Source organism: Pelodiscus sinensis, chromosome 5, assembly GCF_052426305.1.
Source record: "Pelodiscus sinensis isolate ZL-2025 chromosome 5, ASM5242630v1, whole genome shotgun sequence".
Taxonomy (NCBI): Eukaryota; Metazoa; Chordata; order Testudines; family Trionychidae; genus Pelodiscus; species Pelodiscus sinensis.
This window is the reverse complement of record NC_143056.1, coordinates 115,436,394-115,452,963: the sequence shown is the minus strand read 5'-3', so window position 1 is coordinate 115,452,963 and position 16,570 is coordinate 115,436,394. Positions and strand designations below refer to the sequence as shown.

Sequence of the window (16,570 nt, the reverse complement as noted above, 5' to 3'; positions counted from 1 at the left end):
GGACACAAGGTACATGGCTGTGCAGGTGGGCAGAGTTGAAGGCTGAGACCTGGGTCATGCTGGGCAGGAAGTCGCTCTATGCAGCTGGTGGAGGGGGCGTGGCAGTACAGGACAACTGGAAGTTGTATTTTGATGAGCTGGCTAAATACTCCCTATGTCTGCATTATGGCCAAACGCTGCTCAGATGTACACTTGGATAACAATAGAATCTTCCTGGGAAATGTTGTTGGATTAACCAGATGTACTTATTTTGTCACGGAGATGCCATGGCAGGGCAGGACAGGGCTGCCGTTCCCACATCCCTGTGGTATTACACTTTCCCAAACCATTCCTCAATCTGTGCTGCCGGAACTAAAGCAGCACACAGTTTGGCTGTATAAGGACTGGGGAGTCCCACACTCGGCTCCAAAAGTGGAGCCCAAGTTTGCTTGTTAACCTCCAGCAGGGATATGTCAGCCAGTGTGACTTCAGCCTGTGGGATAATCACACTATGCTTTCTTTTACAACTGTTGCACAACCACAGTCTGTACTTTCTTGGTGAATTGTAAACAACCCACTCCCCCACCCCATCTTTAAAACTCAGCATGATCATAGTGACAAGAGAGATCTGTTTGTGCCTCTTGGCTAATCCAAAAAAGTGGAAGTTTTCTTCAGAGGCATGCACATTAGTGAAGTGTAACAATCAATCAAAAGTATGTGAAAAACAGTCTCTATTATTAACGGTTACTTTAGCAGTCCAGGCCTTGAGAAATCAGCCATGTCTACCAGCAGACTGTCAACTCATAAAAAACAAAAGATGTACGAGGAAGATTTGTTGTGTCACTCAAGTCAGAGAAAGGAGGCTAGAGACAAGTTAGGGACAGGCAATCCAGAAATGATACTGGTGAGCACGTGCTACAGCATATGTAAGACCAAAATGGTATCTTGAGAATCCAGATGAATAACAGTGGCCAGAACCAAAGGACTCCTATTCACCGCATGCAGAACTCTTCACAGTTATGATCACTCTTGCAATGCAGTTCAAGATCTAGCTCAGTTCATAGTTCCAGGAAAGTTGCTTTATGCATCCAAAAGTTCAGTAGCCACTCATTTTCATCCCTCACCTGCATGACAATGTGATCCCACTATTCAGTGTTGGTTTTCCTACCCCCAAAGTGAAGAGTCACTGTGCATACCAGGTCTGTTAAAGCCCAGTGGAAAAACAACAATTAGTTGTCCTCTGAATCTGATCAGTCATCGTCCTCTGCTAGTAGGTCTATAATTAGGTATGCTACTATGCGTGATGTTTTCTGCTCACGATACGGGCCAGAAGTCTGGGATCCATATTTTCTCGCCATGGCTGCTTAAATTGGTGTGAAAGTAAGCTGGAAGCCCAGGGACATCTGGGAAGAAAAGAGGTAGCTGATGGGATGTTTTTCACATTCCCAAAATGCCTACCACTAGGCTTAGTGAGTGAAGATGACAAGGCACTGTGGGATGCATATCCACAGTGCTTTATTCTTCGTTGAGGAGGGAACTACAGATGTGGCTATGAGTTGTCGAGAGTGGGTATCAGAAAAACCAGTTTGGTAAGTTTTCAGTTTTGGCAACTTTTACATGTCAACAGCACTTTCATCACCAAAATTGCCAGTATAGATATAGCCTGAGTACATTTTGTCAATAAGAGCAATTAAAAAAAAAACCCCACATACTTGCACTTAGCATGAGCAATTTTACCACTCCATCTACTAATGACCTAATCCATTGTTAGGATTCGTTTCCTAGCATATTTAAAAATATTAGAGGAAAAACATGGCTGGCAGAGATAAGGACAAAGTTTTTAATTTCCCTTTTCAACATTTCATAATTTTATACTGTTGTTTCCCATTTTGGCATATATTGCTTATTTTTAAAGGCAAAGTGAAGGTTTCCTTCAGAATAGGAGAACTTTGGATAAAAGCCTACCTGGATAGTAGAATCACTGATTTTTTGGGGGCCATCTAGTAAACCCTTCTCAAAAGAACTCCTTAGTCCCTCTCCCTCATTTCTAGCACAAATATACATTTCAACCATAATGAATAAGCAAGAAAAATGGTACAGCCTAGTTTCTTATTCATTTTCCCCTTATGTGTATCGAGCTTGATCAGTTTGCAAGTAAACACTCAATTGCTAGCCCAGTAGAACTTATCCTGGACTTGGATGGACTATCAAGATGGGTTTCTGTCTCATGCATCACTGGTAAGTTACTGTGGATGAAATGGTGTCATCTGGCACCCATGAATCCTCAGTCTATAATGGAACACACAGGTGATGTCGAGGAGATAACCTGCCATCCAGAGTCTTTACTGCTGCTGACCAGAGGAAAATATTCAGTTTGCATGCCAGAGCCCAAGATGAGAATTCTGGCAGATAAGAAAAAAAATGTGCAAACTGAGCAAGACAAAATAAAGAACCCCTCCTTATAGCAGCATTTTTACAAGGTCACTTTTGACAAAACTGAATTTCAAAAATAGGAGTTGAAATATATAGACTCAAATCTTAAAATGTCTGGATTTAGAATAAAAAGCTGAACTGTATGCTTGCAACAGGTGGTCAAATTTTCGGCTCTGTGGCACACATCTTTTCAGACTCCATACAAAAGAATGTACAATTGGAAATCAAATGGGTATTCAGTTAATACAGAAACATGAATTAGACAGCCATCATTTTCCATGTTTCACAACTTTAATAGAATATTTAACTATTCTGTACAAATTGAAAACACCGTATTAAGTTACAAATGTGTAAGGTAAGGCTGGAGCACTCTCTACATGCCTGGTCACAGTGTTGATACAGCTGCTATTCAACGGCTGCCAGAGGTTGGCATTGGATGCTTAAAACTAGAAATGTGCACCTGAAATTCTGCACAACATAAGGTAGCTTTGAAGACTTCAGAGTTTTAAACAAAACAAGAAACTGTGGAACAATATTTTGAGTGATGCAAGTAAAATAGAATTTAAGTTAATTTTGTTAATTTATATGTTCGGAATGAAAGGCCCTCCCTCCCCTTGTAGATATTAAACAATAAAACTATTGGAAATGTTCTAGTTCTTTGGCTGCAACCCATTTCCATCAACAGCAATAATTTGGCCTACATGTTATGATTTTCCCCAAAAGAGCTGTCACTTTGAAATATGTTAATTTCTTCTGTCTACTACCTCGAGAGAGACCAAGTCAAATTTTTCTTGTACAAGTACCCATATTTTATGCAATCAGGAAAAATATTTTCAAGTATATTAAAAACTATTTAAAAGCACTAATTCTGTCAAAGTACTTACAAACATGAATAAATAAATAGAAAGATGAACTACATAAATCTCAATTGATACCCCCTTTAATGAATTACTTCAGTTTAATTGGCTTTACTGAGATAATAAATATGACATTTGAAGCTGCTCAAGCACTCATCTGATTTGTAGGTAGAAAAAAAAAGTTTATATTAAAAAAGGAGAAGAACTAGCAAAAGGCAAGTCATATTGTATTTGTTTTAGCTATCACAAATTTAATTTGTTTAGTTTAGCTTCTCAGTATGTGCGACATTCCACAATTTCAATGTTTACCAAGAAAATGGATAGTCACTACTTTGTAGTTTGGACTAGTTCCCTACGAATAGGGCAAAAGGCTCATAAGCAAGCCTACAGACAATTATTTAGCTACAGTGTCCCAAAGGCTGTAGAGTGTGCTTTATTTAAACCTCATATTTCCCAAATGCAGTGAAGATGCCACTGTACAAGTTAAGCAAAAATAAGAAAAAAGAGTTAGTGAAAATCATGCACTTGAAAACAAATTAATTTTAAGCATTGTTAATAAGATTGTGCTGCAGCAATGGAATATCCTGAACTGCAGGCCAGGTATCCAAATATAATTGTTACAAGTTGCTCAAATATCACTCTGAAGTGGTATTTCCTTATTATTGTTGTTTGCACTCAGCAGGTTGGCTGGAATCTTTCTGTTTGGAGAGGAAAAAGAAAAAAGTTAAAGGAAGAAGCCTGCAATGGTAGTTCACTCAGTGCAATTTGGTCATGCATCCTTTATAGGCAACTATATAGGTTACCAGCACAAATATCTATTGGGGAGGAAAGCTACAGGTAAATATGGGCTAAATCCTGAGGTGCTATAACTGCAATTCCTATTGACTTACAGTTGCTCAGCACAACAGATGATTACTTGTATTCTCTCTACCATTTCCAACACAGAAGCTAACACTTGCAAAACATTCTCAAGACCACATTTAGCATCCTAAATAAGTAGCCCAGTTTTCAAAAGTGCTGGAGCAAAGGAATTCGTAGGGTACGCAGCACTTGTGAAAAAATATCAGTGCATTTATTTTTTTTCAAGTCTTGGGCTCCATGATGGAGATGATGGAAAGTATTTAATTAACAGGTTGTGTTCCCCTCCCCTCCAATGCTTTTCTACATCGCTAGTGAATAACTATTCAACTACTTAACACTCAAGACACTTCTTGACAAAATGTTAATCTGATCTATCAAAGCATTTAGAAAGCGCCTATAGCCCAATAGCACAAGGAGTGAAACAACTGTCCCCTGGGTGGGAAAAACCCCCACAAGAAAGATGCCTTGATTAAATGCTCCAACTGTTCAGCTTTACATTTACCACCACTACCACACAAGATAACTGGGTATTTGAATCTGAGCTCATACTTCCCTTTGTTTGTTTTATTACCCATGTCTACTATAGATATAGGGTTTGGGGGCTTTTTAAAAACATACACCTTTGTTGAATTCTACAGTAGGAAAGAAAATAGCTAGAAGACATTTTGAAAGAATGCACCAGTCTAGCTGTAAAATTATTTATAAGGTAATCTAAACATTTTGTATTGTTACACACAAATATGTTAAGTGAATAAATGTTATATTAATTATCAGGTACCAAAGTACTTTTTCTTAACTGGATTTCCAAAGGACACTGAAGTTAATCTGCACTGAAATAGCCCTAAGCAGCCAGTGCCTGCCTGTAAGAAGAAATCCTCATACATTCAAAGTAGCAGCAACAAAGAACTTATTTGTAATCACATACTACTACTGTTTGATTAGACGTGGATAAGAGGGGAAATCATGAACAGCTTCCTAGCCATCAAAAAAGCTTATACTTGACATAAAGAACAGTTCATGAACCAACTGCTTTGTAGAAAAGATAAGTATCAAGTCAACTGATATATTGGGAAGAAAAAACTAATAGTAGAAACATCAGTTAACAGCAAGGCAGCACGAATAACAGTGCTCTATCAGAACTGCAAAAATATGGCTAAATTTAATCCAAATATTTAACTGAGCAACAGATGAATTAAAGATTGCTTACAACATACAGTTTAGAAACTACATCTTTATCCTACATGATTAAAGGCTGTGTTACAGTAATATTAAAAATAGCTATTGATTGTTGTTACTGCTTCAGAGAGAAAAGACAGAAGGCAGTTTTGCTTCTGTCCTTTCAATGTAGGTGTGTGTATTCGCCACATGCACTGGTGCTAGACTATTTTTCCTTACCAGCACCCGTGGGAGAGCTGGCTCAGGTGCCCCCTGGAGTGGTGCACATATGCTGCCCTATATTGGGTGCCTCCACCCTCAATTCTTTCTTGCTAGACAACTCCGACAGTGGGGAATGAGGGTGGGATGTTGAAGGGACACGAACATCAGTTACGGAAACAGGTAACTGTTCCCTCCTTTGTGTGACTGCTCATGTCCATTCAACATAGGTGACTGCAAGCTGCATGCTCGAAGGTGGGAAGTTCACTGGTATGTTGAGTATAACAACTCTTCAGAAAGTATGGTCCCCTTGGGCTTGTTACAGCAGGATGTAATGCGCGGCAAAGCTGTGCACCAAAGACCACATTGCACCCTCACAAATGTCCAGAATAGGCCGCTAAAGAGGCATTCACTCTGGTCGAGTAGGCCCTGATGAGCAGGGCAGCAGAGTGCTCACCAGCCTATTGAATAACCTCCTGCATTTGGACATGCTATTAGAAATTTGCTGCAAGGATACCAGGAGCCCCTTCATCCGCTCAGCATAGGCCAGTCATTCTCAAAGTGCAGTATCCCTCTTGCACTGACTCAGAACACCCTCCCCGCCCCCAGTGGGGAGAGCCTGCACTGGCACTCCTCTCCCCACCACCAGGTTGGAGTGCCAGCACTGGCTTTCCGCTGTGGCGGGTTGGGGAAAAGCTCTGAGCCATGTGGGCCAGATCCAAATGAGCAGGGGGAGGGAGGGGAAGGGGAGAGGAGAGGGCACTCTATGCACTGCCCCTCCTCCAATAGGGGAATGTAGCACAGGGAAATGCTGCCTGAAGGCTTTCCCCACTGCTCCTACTGGCTGGAATTGCAGCCAATGGGAGCAGCATGAGGCATGAAGCCACGTGAATGTCCCCTCATGCCCAGACCCCATGCAGCCCCCTCCCCCCCCCCCCGAGATCCCCTACCCTCAACACCCTCCCTTTTGGCTCGACAACTCCCATCCTCATCCCTCTCCATTGCCCTACCTCCCACCCAGACCTCACATCCTCATCCCCTCCTACACACTCCGCCTCCCATCCAAATCCTACATTCCCCCATCCCTATCCCACTCCTTGATATCCACTCCTTAATGCTGAACCCTTCATTTTTGGACCCACTCCAGAACCTACAGTGGCCCACAAAATCTACTAACCTCAGGAACAGAGAAGAGTTAATCTGGCCTGTAGGAAGCCTTGAATTTCGGTTCTCTGTCCCCTGCGGGGCTGGAGTGCCAGGAGAGTGAGGTGTCTCAGTTGGGGCCCTCATCAGTGAGGGTTGACTTTTTTGGGGGTGTTCTTCTCACTTGTGTGACCTCAGACTGATTTTTCTGTGGATTAGTAGCCCCTGATCCCCCAAAAGTTCCCTACTTGTGCCGTAGGTAAAAACAATGTTAAAACCGTGTGTTGGACATTACGATTTTATTCAAAACAAAGCTTGGCAAACATGATAAAGTCAAAGCGCTTAATCCATTTAATGATTGATTCCTTTTCCTTTTTTTAAAACCGGTTATATATGCCCCTCTCAATGTTGTAGCTGCATATTTATGTTTTTGTGCTCCAGTAGCCTAATACAAATAATGTAGTATTTAAGATATTTAGAGATAGGTGGAGGCATTTTGTCATCAGGAGTGGACAGCTGGTGGTCCTCAAAAAGGTTTGCATTGAGAATGGGGGGGCTGCAGGCCAAAAAGAACTACTGGCAGAGGTAACAAACAGCTGTGGAAATTTGCAGAATGGCTTGGTTCTGTCAGTATAGAATGGGAGGGCCTGGCAAACATCCAGGGCATGCAGTCACTGCTTCTTGGTGGTCGCATGAAGCTTTGGGGAGGAAGATATCCTGACCCATATGGAAAGCAGACAACACCTTAGATATGAAAGCTGGGTTGGGTTGCAGCTGCACCGTGTCTTTATAGAAGACAGTGTATGGTGGCTCCGAAGTCAAGGCCTGCAACTGGGAGAGACTCCTAGTTGATGTAAAAGCCACGAGAAAAGTCACCTTCTAGGACATGCACAGAAGGAAACACATAGCCATTGGTTCAAAGAATGGCCCGGAAAGCCTGGAGAGGACTATATTAAGATCCTATTGCAGGAAGAGCCTCTCAAGGCCTTAGAGAAATCTCACCACCTTGTCATGGGAAAACATGGATTGGTGAGTGAAAAAGCCAAAATTGCTGCCAAGTGCATTCTGATGGATGACAGCACCAAGCCTTCTTTCTTCAAGTGAAGAAGATAATCTAGGCTGGTCTGGATGGGAGCCACAATAGGGGCAAGACCACGCTAGCGAGTTCACACCCAACACTGGGTCCACTTGACTACATAAGTCTGACCTGTTCAACAGCTTATGGCTTTCCAGCAAGACTTGCATCTCCGCCATCAGCTGAAGAGCAGCCATACTGTGAGGTGGAGCAATGGCAGGTCTGGGCGAAGGCGACCGCAGTCCTCAGAGAGCAGGTCCAGGAGCAGCAGCAATAGCCACGGGGGGCACACCATAAGGCTCTGCAGAGTGGCATACCAATACTGAGGCAACAATGATTCTGGTTCTGTCCAGTTTAACTTTCCCCAGGACTCTGGGAGGAGTGGGATCAGAGGATGGGGAGAACCCCACAGACCAGGGCACCCAACCACTGGATGAGAAAAGCATCCCCCAGGTACCCCGTGTCCACTCAGTATCTGGAGTAAAAGCTGTAACACTGCATTGTGCGCTGTAGCAAAAAGGTCCACCCAGGCAGTGCCCTACTTTCGGAAGAGGATGGCAGGGACTTGTAGATGAAGAGCCTATTTGTGGTGAGAGGACAACTGCCTGCTTAGCTGATCAGCCAAGAGGTTTCCTGTGCCCGGGAAGTGGTAGGTCTCCAGATGAATGCTGTGCAAGCTGCAGAAGTCCCAGAGGCAAATTGCTTCTTGGCAATGTGCAGCCCACCTTCCCCCTCCCCCCAAGCACTTGACACAAACCATTGTGGCTATGTTGTCCATAAAGATCTGAACCACCTTTCCCACCAGGTGAGGGAGGAAGACCTTGCATGCCCTGCAAACTGCCCATAGCTCTTTGATGTTTACGTGGAGGGGCGCTTCCTGTGCGGTCCATGTACCCTGGTCTGGGAATTGACGAGATGGGTTCTCCAGCCCAGGTCCGAGACCAGTTTGAGGGAAAGGGGAGAGGCTTGGAATGGTACTCCTGCCATAACAATGCAAAGGTCCAACCACCAGGCAAGACAGTCGAGGACCAGTGTGTCTGGAGAGGGTATAGGTGGATGCCATCCATTGCTGTAGGGAGCACATGCATCATATGGTGTATCTGACTATGTAAGTAGATGCTACCTTGTGCCTGAGTAGCTGAAGATACTTCGCCGTAGTGGTTGGCGAAGTACATGGGCAGGTCACAAGGTCTGAGAAAGCATGAAACCTGTCCGGAGGGAGGAAGGCCCAGGCCAGAGCGGAGTTCAGTGCTGCTCCTATAAACTCTATGCATTGAATCAGCACTGTGACTTGTCTGCATTTATCAACAGGCTGAGACAGTGGCTCAGATGAAGCAGAGGATCCACATGCATGTGAACACTGGAGTTGGAATCTTGCTTGACCAGCCAATCATACAGGTAAGTGCAGATCTGCATCCTTTGTCACCTGAGGTGGGCAGCCACTACCAACATACACTTGGTAAAAACCTGACCGGCTGTGACAAGGCCAAACAGGAGGACTGCAAACTGGTAGCTGTTTGGATCTACCACAAAGTGCAGGGAATATCTATGACCCTCAAAAATGGCAATGTGGAAGTAAGCATCCTTGAGATAGAGGGTGGGAATGAGGGAGACCAAGGAGACCATATAGAACTTGAGCCTCACCAGGTAACTTTTCAGTCCATGGAGGTCCAGAATGGGCATGGGTACATCGCCCCTGCCCTCCCCTAGCCTTTGGGATGAGAAAGTAGTGGGAATAAAACCCCTGGTTCCAATAGCACGGTGGAATCTCCTTCACCACTCCTAGCCCTGCTGATCGGCACTGATCCTGTAGCCACTCACAAGACAGCCACCATCGCCCATACCACAGAGTGGATGGTGCTTGCCATAGGACACACACATACAGGGCTCGACAAATAGTGTAATCTACTCGCCTGTGGCGAGTAGATTACACCCTGGAAGAACCACTGTAGAGCGATTTGCGCATGCGCAGAGTGCAGAACTGTGCGGCTGGCAAGCAGGGCTTGCTGCCGCTCGGTGAGCCCTGTACGCATGTATGCACACACGCACGCACACCCCCCTCTCATAGAACTGGAAGGGACCTTGAGGGGTCATCATGTCCAGTCCACTGTCCTCATGACAGGACCAAGTACCATCTGGGACAGATTTGCCCCAGATTCCTAAGTGGCCCCCTCAAGGACTAAACTCTCAACCCTGGGTTTAGCAGGCTAATGCTCAAACTGCTGAGCTATCCCTCCCCTGCATCGTGATACATGTGGTGAGTACACACACATTGAATAGACATAAGAAAAAAAATCACTATTTTATTTCAGTTTTATTCATGAAGGCAAAAGCCTTGAGTATTTCCTAATAAACTTAATTATCTGTGTTTTGTACGACGTTACAGCAATAAAGAAATCATTCAAAAAATTGAATTCTATTGCATAATTTCAACAAGATACATGAAATCACATACATAATGGTAAGCTCCCTCTGAAAAGTTTCACATGTTAAAACCTATATATTTTTCTAAATGCTGTTCCATCACACTGTAAATCTGTAGGGTAGTTTTATTTTTCAATATGCAGGAATACAGGGCTTTAGGTAATGTTGTGAAAAGCACCTACATCTGGACTTTCAATGAATTAGCTTATATAATGGTGTTTAAATCCCATTTTCAAAAATATATTTGGTACTTTTCAGAAACGTACCATTAAATACAACCAACATATACATTACCTAAAACCCAATATTTCACAGTAAATTGCTTTATTTGCCTGTCTCTCTAAATCTATACTGTTGCTAAGTACAGAAGGGGGAAAAAGTTATTTATATAGCACATTCAAGTTAGCAGATCCGGGTCTAAGTTTCAGAGGGTTAGCCATGTTTGTTTTAACTAGACTAAGGAAGTTCCAAGACAATGCACCTTTTCATAGAGCATATCCTGTCAGGAGGGCCCCACACGTCCTGTAGGAAAATGGGAGTTGGTTTAACTTGACCACCTTCACTCTCTACATCTTTGCAGTAACACAGGGAGCAAGGTGATGTCTCAGAACCAGGACCCAAAGTATTCAGCATTTCCTCCTTGAGCTCCACCAGTACAAATCAGTATGCACCAGTGGTTTTCTGTAGAGTTAAGGCTCCATATCACAAACTGACAGGAATATTCTTTTACCTTCCAAATGAAGCACCACACAAAGAACATTACCCCAGTCTAGCCTTGAAATCCAGAACAATGGATAGCATTAAACCATCCAAATTGCACTTGTCAGGTGCAGATGGAGAGATCTTCATTCAGTAGCTGCCTAGGAATCTAACAACGCCCTCAAATTGGGAAGTTGTTACAAACTGCAGAACTTGTCCCTGTTACTGCTTTGCCCATAACCTTCCTTCCCAGCCTGGAGCCGCTTACTTTCTGTATGGCCTCTACATGCAGGCAGGTTTGCTGTTCTGTAGCACCAGGAGGAATCATGGCTGGCAAATGCAGAGCACTGGTTACAGGCATGTTTGTGAGGCGGTAGTCAGGAGGTAAATCCCAGCACCTTCCTTTCAGGAAAGGTTGCTAATAAGTGGCACACTGTTGATAATATCCAAATTCCATTACTAAAGATATTAACGGATTGGATTGTTTTCCAGTAAAACACTGCAATTATAACAATAAACTGCTAATGTCAGATTTACCATTAAGCAGAATCAAGTTAGTTTAGAATCAGAGAATACTAGGACTGGAAGGGACCTCTAGAGGTCATCAAGTCCAGTCCCCTGCCCTCATGGCAGGACCAAGTACTGTCTAGACCATCCCTGATAGACATTTATCTAACCTCCTCTTAAGTATCTCCACAGATCGAGATTCCAAAACATCCCTGGGCAATTTATTCCAGTGTTTAACCACCCTGACAGTTAGGAAGTTTTTCCTAACTTCCAACCTAACCCTCCCTTGCTGCAGTTTAAGCCCATTGCTTCTTGCTTGGGGAAGCAGAATCAATTAAGCAGAATCAAGTTAGTTTAACAAAGGCACATAGGGGCACCTGACTATATACACTGTATACAGGGGTAGGGAACCTTTTTCTTATAAGAGTCACTGACACGGAGAAAAAAGGTCAGTTGTGGGCCAAATAGAGCCCTGTGGGGGAGGGCACAGAGGCTTGGGCCAAAAATAAGGAGTTCAGGGTGCGGCGCGGACTCCAGGTTGGGACAGAGGATTGGGGGTGTGTATAGGCTCTGGGATGGGGCTAGGGATGAGAGGTTGGGGGTACAGAAGAGGACTCCAGGTGGGAGTATACTGGGCCAGGCTAGGGTAAGGGAGAGGGGGAAGAGAAAGGGATATGGACTGAGGTTCAGGGCGTCTGGCCTGTGGTGTGGAGACTTGCCACAAGCCAGGCTAAATTAAGCTGGGGGCTGGATCTGGCCCTCTGGTTCTGGAGGTTCCCATACTTGACCTATAAATATCTACACAGGGACTAAGTGGCTCTTCAATCTAGTAGAAAAGAATAATCCAATCAAATAACTGGAATCTGAAGCTAGACCAATTCTGACTGGGAATAAGGCAAATATTTGCAAGTTAGGATGATTAACCACTGGAAAAATTGGTGACATTTTAAAATTAAGGCAGATGTTTACAAAAAGATATGCTTTTGGAATTATTCTGGGGAAGTTCTGTGGCTTATGTTCAACAGCAGGTTGGACTAGATCAGCGTTTCTCAACTAGCAGAACGAGTACCCTTAGGGGTTCTTGAGAGAAGTCTGGGGGGGTACGTCAACAACTGAAATTTGGAGAAAACTGAATTTGTTTCAAGTTTTACAGCACTTTATTATTTTTGTCCTTTTACACTCAAAAATTGCATCGCTCGCCCAGCTACGATTAAGTTGTTTAAACAAATTTGTTGCAATGGTAGAAAAAGATTGTGTGTGTTTGAAAACTGTAGGTGCTGGGTGTACTTTTTTTTTGGGGGGGGGGGGGAAGGGTACTTTATAAAAAACGGTTGAGAAACACTGGACTAGATGATCACAAGCATCACTTCTAGCCTTGGAATCCATGCGCTGTTCCTTCCACCTTATCACTTCTGTCTTGTCTGGACAGGCTCAGTTTAGTCAGCTAGCTCTGATCCAATTTTCAACTTCAGACAGACACTGGGTAATTTACTCCATCATGGCAAAGTTAGATTATGATAGGAGAACAGGCTAGCTGCATACTGAAACATTTCAGCACGTTACAAGGTGACGATATTATTAGAAAGTAATTTCAAAATAACAGCTGGAGAGAGAAGCTGGAGAACTTGCCTTTATTTACAAATTTGACACCATAAATCAAGGTTTGAACAAAGACCTGAACTGGATAGGCTACTACATTTAACACCCTAATGCAATCAAAAGCTAAGTTCCGGGCACTTACAGTCTGCTCTATTAGCCTCATTTAGCACGGACACCAATTGACAAGATTTTTTTTCCTTCTCTTTCCCTCCCCATCCCCTTTTTCTGCTATTTATTGTACCTCTGGACCCCTAACCCATTCACCTCCTCGCTCCCTGGACTGGGCAACACATGGAGCCATGAAATTGACAGAAATGACAGTCAAAGTAAGTAATGCAGTGTATGCATAGATGCTACGTCGCCCTAACTATACTGACATCATCTCCACAAGAGTCATGATGGTGCAGGAGACACTTACATTGGCAGGATCAAGGGTATAGCATCTACGCTGACATAGGTTGATCAGCTGCTTTAATGTTGACTTGTATATTGTAGACTCACTGAGCTCTATGTTCATGGAGAGATCCTCTGCTTTACTTGTACAAGTTTACAGCATGTTCTTTCCTCTCCTCCCCAACAAGACAGATCCAAGACACTGCTCATTCCATTTCCCTGGCTCCTGTACATTCTTCCAAAGCACGGCAGATTAGATGTTTTTAAAACTACAACCCTTTCCAAGCACTGTTGCTTTGAAACGCTGCGTGGAGCACAGGGCCAGCGGGGGACTGCTTGAGTCCCCCGCTGGCCCTGTGCTCCCTTGCAGTGCTTTCACCTTTTCACCGGGGCTGCTGCTACTCTTCAAAGGTGGAGATGCCCTTATCAACTAGTCGACGCAAACTGCACAGACTATTCGATTAACCAATTAATTGAAATTTTACATCCCAACCAGCAACTATGGTGGGATCAACAAAAGTTCACGAGCATTAAATACTTGTGAACAGAGTTAGGAACACCCAGAAGAAAAACAGGCATTTAATCAATAATTGGAAACTAGCTACCTACCCTCTGCCCCAACATTGAGGGTAACACCTCAAGAGGTCAAATCTTGGCTGATCCTATTATCCCCTCAGTGTGTTACCCAAATCACTATCCTAAGGAATGGAGGAAAAGCAAGCATATTTACAGCCTCAATCAATAAGCTGTAAAGTAAGGCTTCACAGTGAATATATGTAAAGGAATTGTGCCAAAGTAAGGGTCTGTCTACACTAGCCCCCTAGTTCGAACGAGGGAGGCTAATGTAGGCATTCGAAGTTGCAAATCAAGCCTGGGATTTAAATATCCCGTGCTTGATTTGCATCTTCCCGGCTGGTCGCCATTTTTTGAAATGTACAAGTCCGGACTAACTGCCTGCGTCTACACGTGGCAGGGACCCAGCATTTCAAATTAAAGCCCTAAATTGAACTACCTGGTATTCCTCCTGCAAGGAGGTTCTTGAAAGGTTTTCCGGTGTATATGGAAGACCACTTTCAAAGGCCATCAGAACAGTTTTGCCACTTAGAACTGGAGTTTTCTGCAAAGGTTGCTTTGAAGATCAAGCAAGTACTTCAAAGTGTCAACTATCATTCTCTCAAGTGAAAAGACTTCAGACCTGGAGTACTGACATAATTATGCTGGTTATCTGAATTAAACCAGTTACCTCGCCTTCCCTGTCAACATCATACTCCTTCAACCAGTAAGCTGACAAAGGTCCTCCGAGGCACGCAACGAATCAGTCATAAGACTCAACTACTTGGCTACTTATACAGCGTTTCTAAACCTAACATAACACCAACCCTTTGCACAATGCTTTACACAAGTTTAAAAGTGATATGATTCTGCCTGAACACTTTCCTATCAAAATAAGACAAACAGGACACGTGGGCAGAGAACAAAAAAAAGCAAATCAAAGCAAGAAAATCAAGCATGTTCTGATACTGATATAGCAAATAAGGTAAGACAAGAAGGGAGGAGTACACAGAACAAGAATGGAAGTCAGTGGACAATAAGGCACATTGGATTTAGAAGGAGAGAAAGGATTGTTGGTTCACAAAATCCTTTGCAGGCATAGGGAAGAGAGGGTGAATAAAAAGGAAGATGGCAAGAAGAGTTAGCCAAGTGAAGGGAATAAACTGGGAGAAATGAACATAAAAGACAGGACTGGAGCTTTGCCAATCAGGACAAAAAAGTTTTATTTTGGAAGATGGGGAGCCACTGACCGGGGAGAGGGGAGGAAGATAAGAGTTGGGGAGTCCAGATGAGCATGAGAGAATATGACCATTTTAGCAGTGGAGGTGAGGGATGATTTTCAAAATAATTAGATCTGTAGCGAACAAATCACAAGATAAGCTCAGCCTTGAGGTTGAGTGATAGGAAAGAATGAAATTATCAGTCATCAAATTCAGAGAGGTGGGGAGAAGGTTAGGAAAAAAAGGAGTTCAGTTTGTCATGTGTTATGAAAAACAGCATGACCATCATGAGCAGGGCTCAACAAATAATACAATCTACTCGCTCGCGGCGAGTAGATTTAACCCGAAAGAGCCGGATTCGGGCGATCTGCACATGCGCAGATCGCCAGACAGCACGGCTGGCGAGCAGGGCTCGCTGCGGTTCGGCGGGCCCTGATCATGAAGCAATTACAAAGGAACAAGCTGTAGGAAAAAGAGGGGAAACAGGCAGACTTAAGAAAATCTTATGTGAGCAGACAAGATCACTCAGGATGAGGGAGAAGGGAACAATGAAGAACAGGAGAAAAAGAATACAATGAAAGCCACACAGAAGAGGAGTAAGAATCACAGAAGCCCAAGGAAGAAGACGACCTCCTGGAGAAGTAAGTGGCTGACTCAGATAGCAAAGATCAATTACATATAAGAATTTGAATTATTCTGAATCTGTGATTCATGAGGAGAGTTTCAACCAGAGTGGAGAGAAGGAGCAAACTAAAGGAGAGAATTTGCAACTGTGTTGTAAACACAGATCAATGAAAAAAAAAAAGTCACATTAAAAAGAAGGACACAGTTTAAATCCAGATACAAGAAAAACCACCTTCGTGGCAAGTTTCAAAGATAACACGTTCTCTTACGACACAAATTATATACATTCAGTATATACTAATATCTTGGAGTGTTTTAATGTAATCATAATTTACAACAGAGAGGCAAGGAGATGCTCTAAATACAAATCCATTCTAATGATATGATTCATGGGTATCCGCCCACAGATATTCCTCTCTACACTTTCCTGAACTGCAATTGAGGGCTAAAACCTTAGTTTCCTCTATTTATTTATTTTTAATCAGAAAGGTAGCTATTAACAAACCACATTGCATGGGCTACACATTGGAAGCTTGGAAGTTAGGTATGAATGGAATTCCACCTTACCTAGAAATGTATGAATGATAAACAGACTTAAATTACACCTAAATGGAAAAAAATTGAAAGGAACTGTCAGCAAGAAAGAAAGGGAAATGTATAAAATTATACAGGAGTCAACAACCACAATGTTCCAATAGCTTAAGACATAGTTCTACAGAATACCACACTCCACAGGTCATGCTACTGAATACAGACCTACCTCACTGCAAATGTGTATGGCTACTGTAATTAAGAATACAGTAACTGGTATGATTTACTACATCCCTCCC

The 16,570-nt window shown here is 43.2% G+C and overlaps 1 protein-coding gene across 3 annotated transcripts in view; it reads right to left on the bottom strand.

Annotated features, from left to right (window-relative positions):
• Positions 1-2,681: 2,681 nt before the first annotated feature.
• NAP1L4 (nucleosome assembly protein 1 like 4) overlaps positions 2,682-16,570 on the bottom strand; it is a 71,571-nt gene continuing 57,682 nt past the window's right edge. For 2 of the 3 annotated variants that reach the window (XM_075928138.2, XM_075928139.2), the window contains exon 15: positions 2,682-3,967. In XM_075928138.2, coding sequence (XP_075784253.2) covers positions 3,929-3,967 — 39 coding nt within the window. In that variant the 3' untranslated portion in view covers positions 2,682-3,928. Of the gene's footprint in view, positions 3,968-16,307; positions 16,346-16,570 lie in introns of all 3 variants that reach the window. The other variant, XM_089778667.1, reaches the window with a different exon arrangement.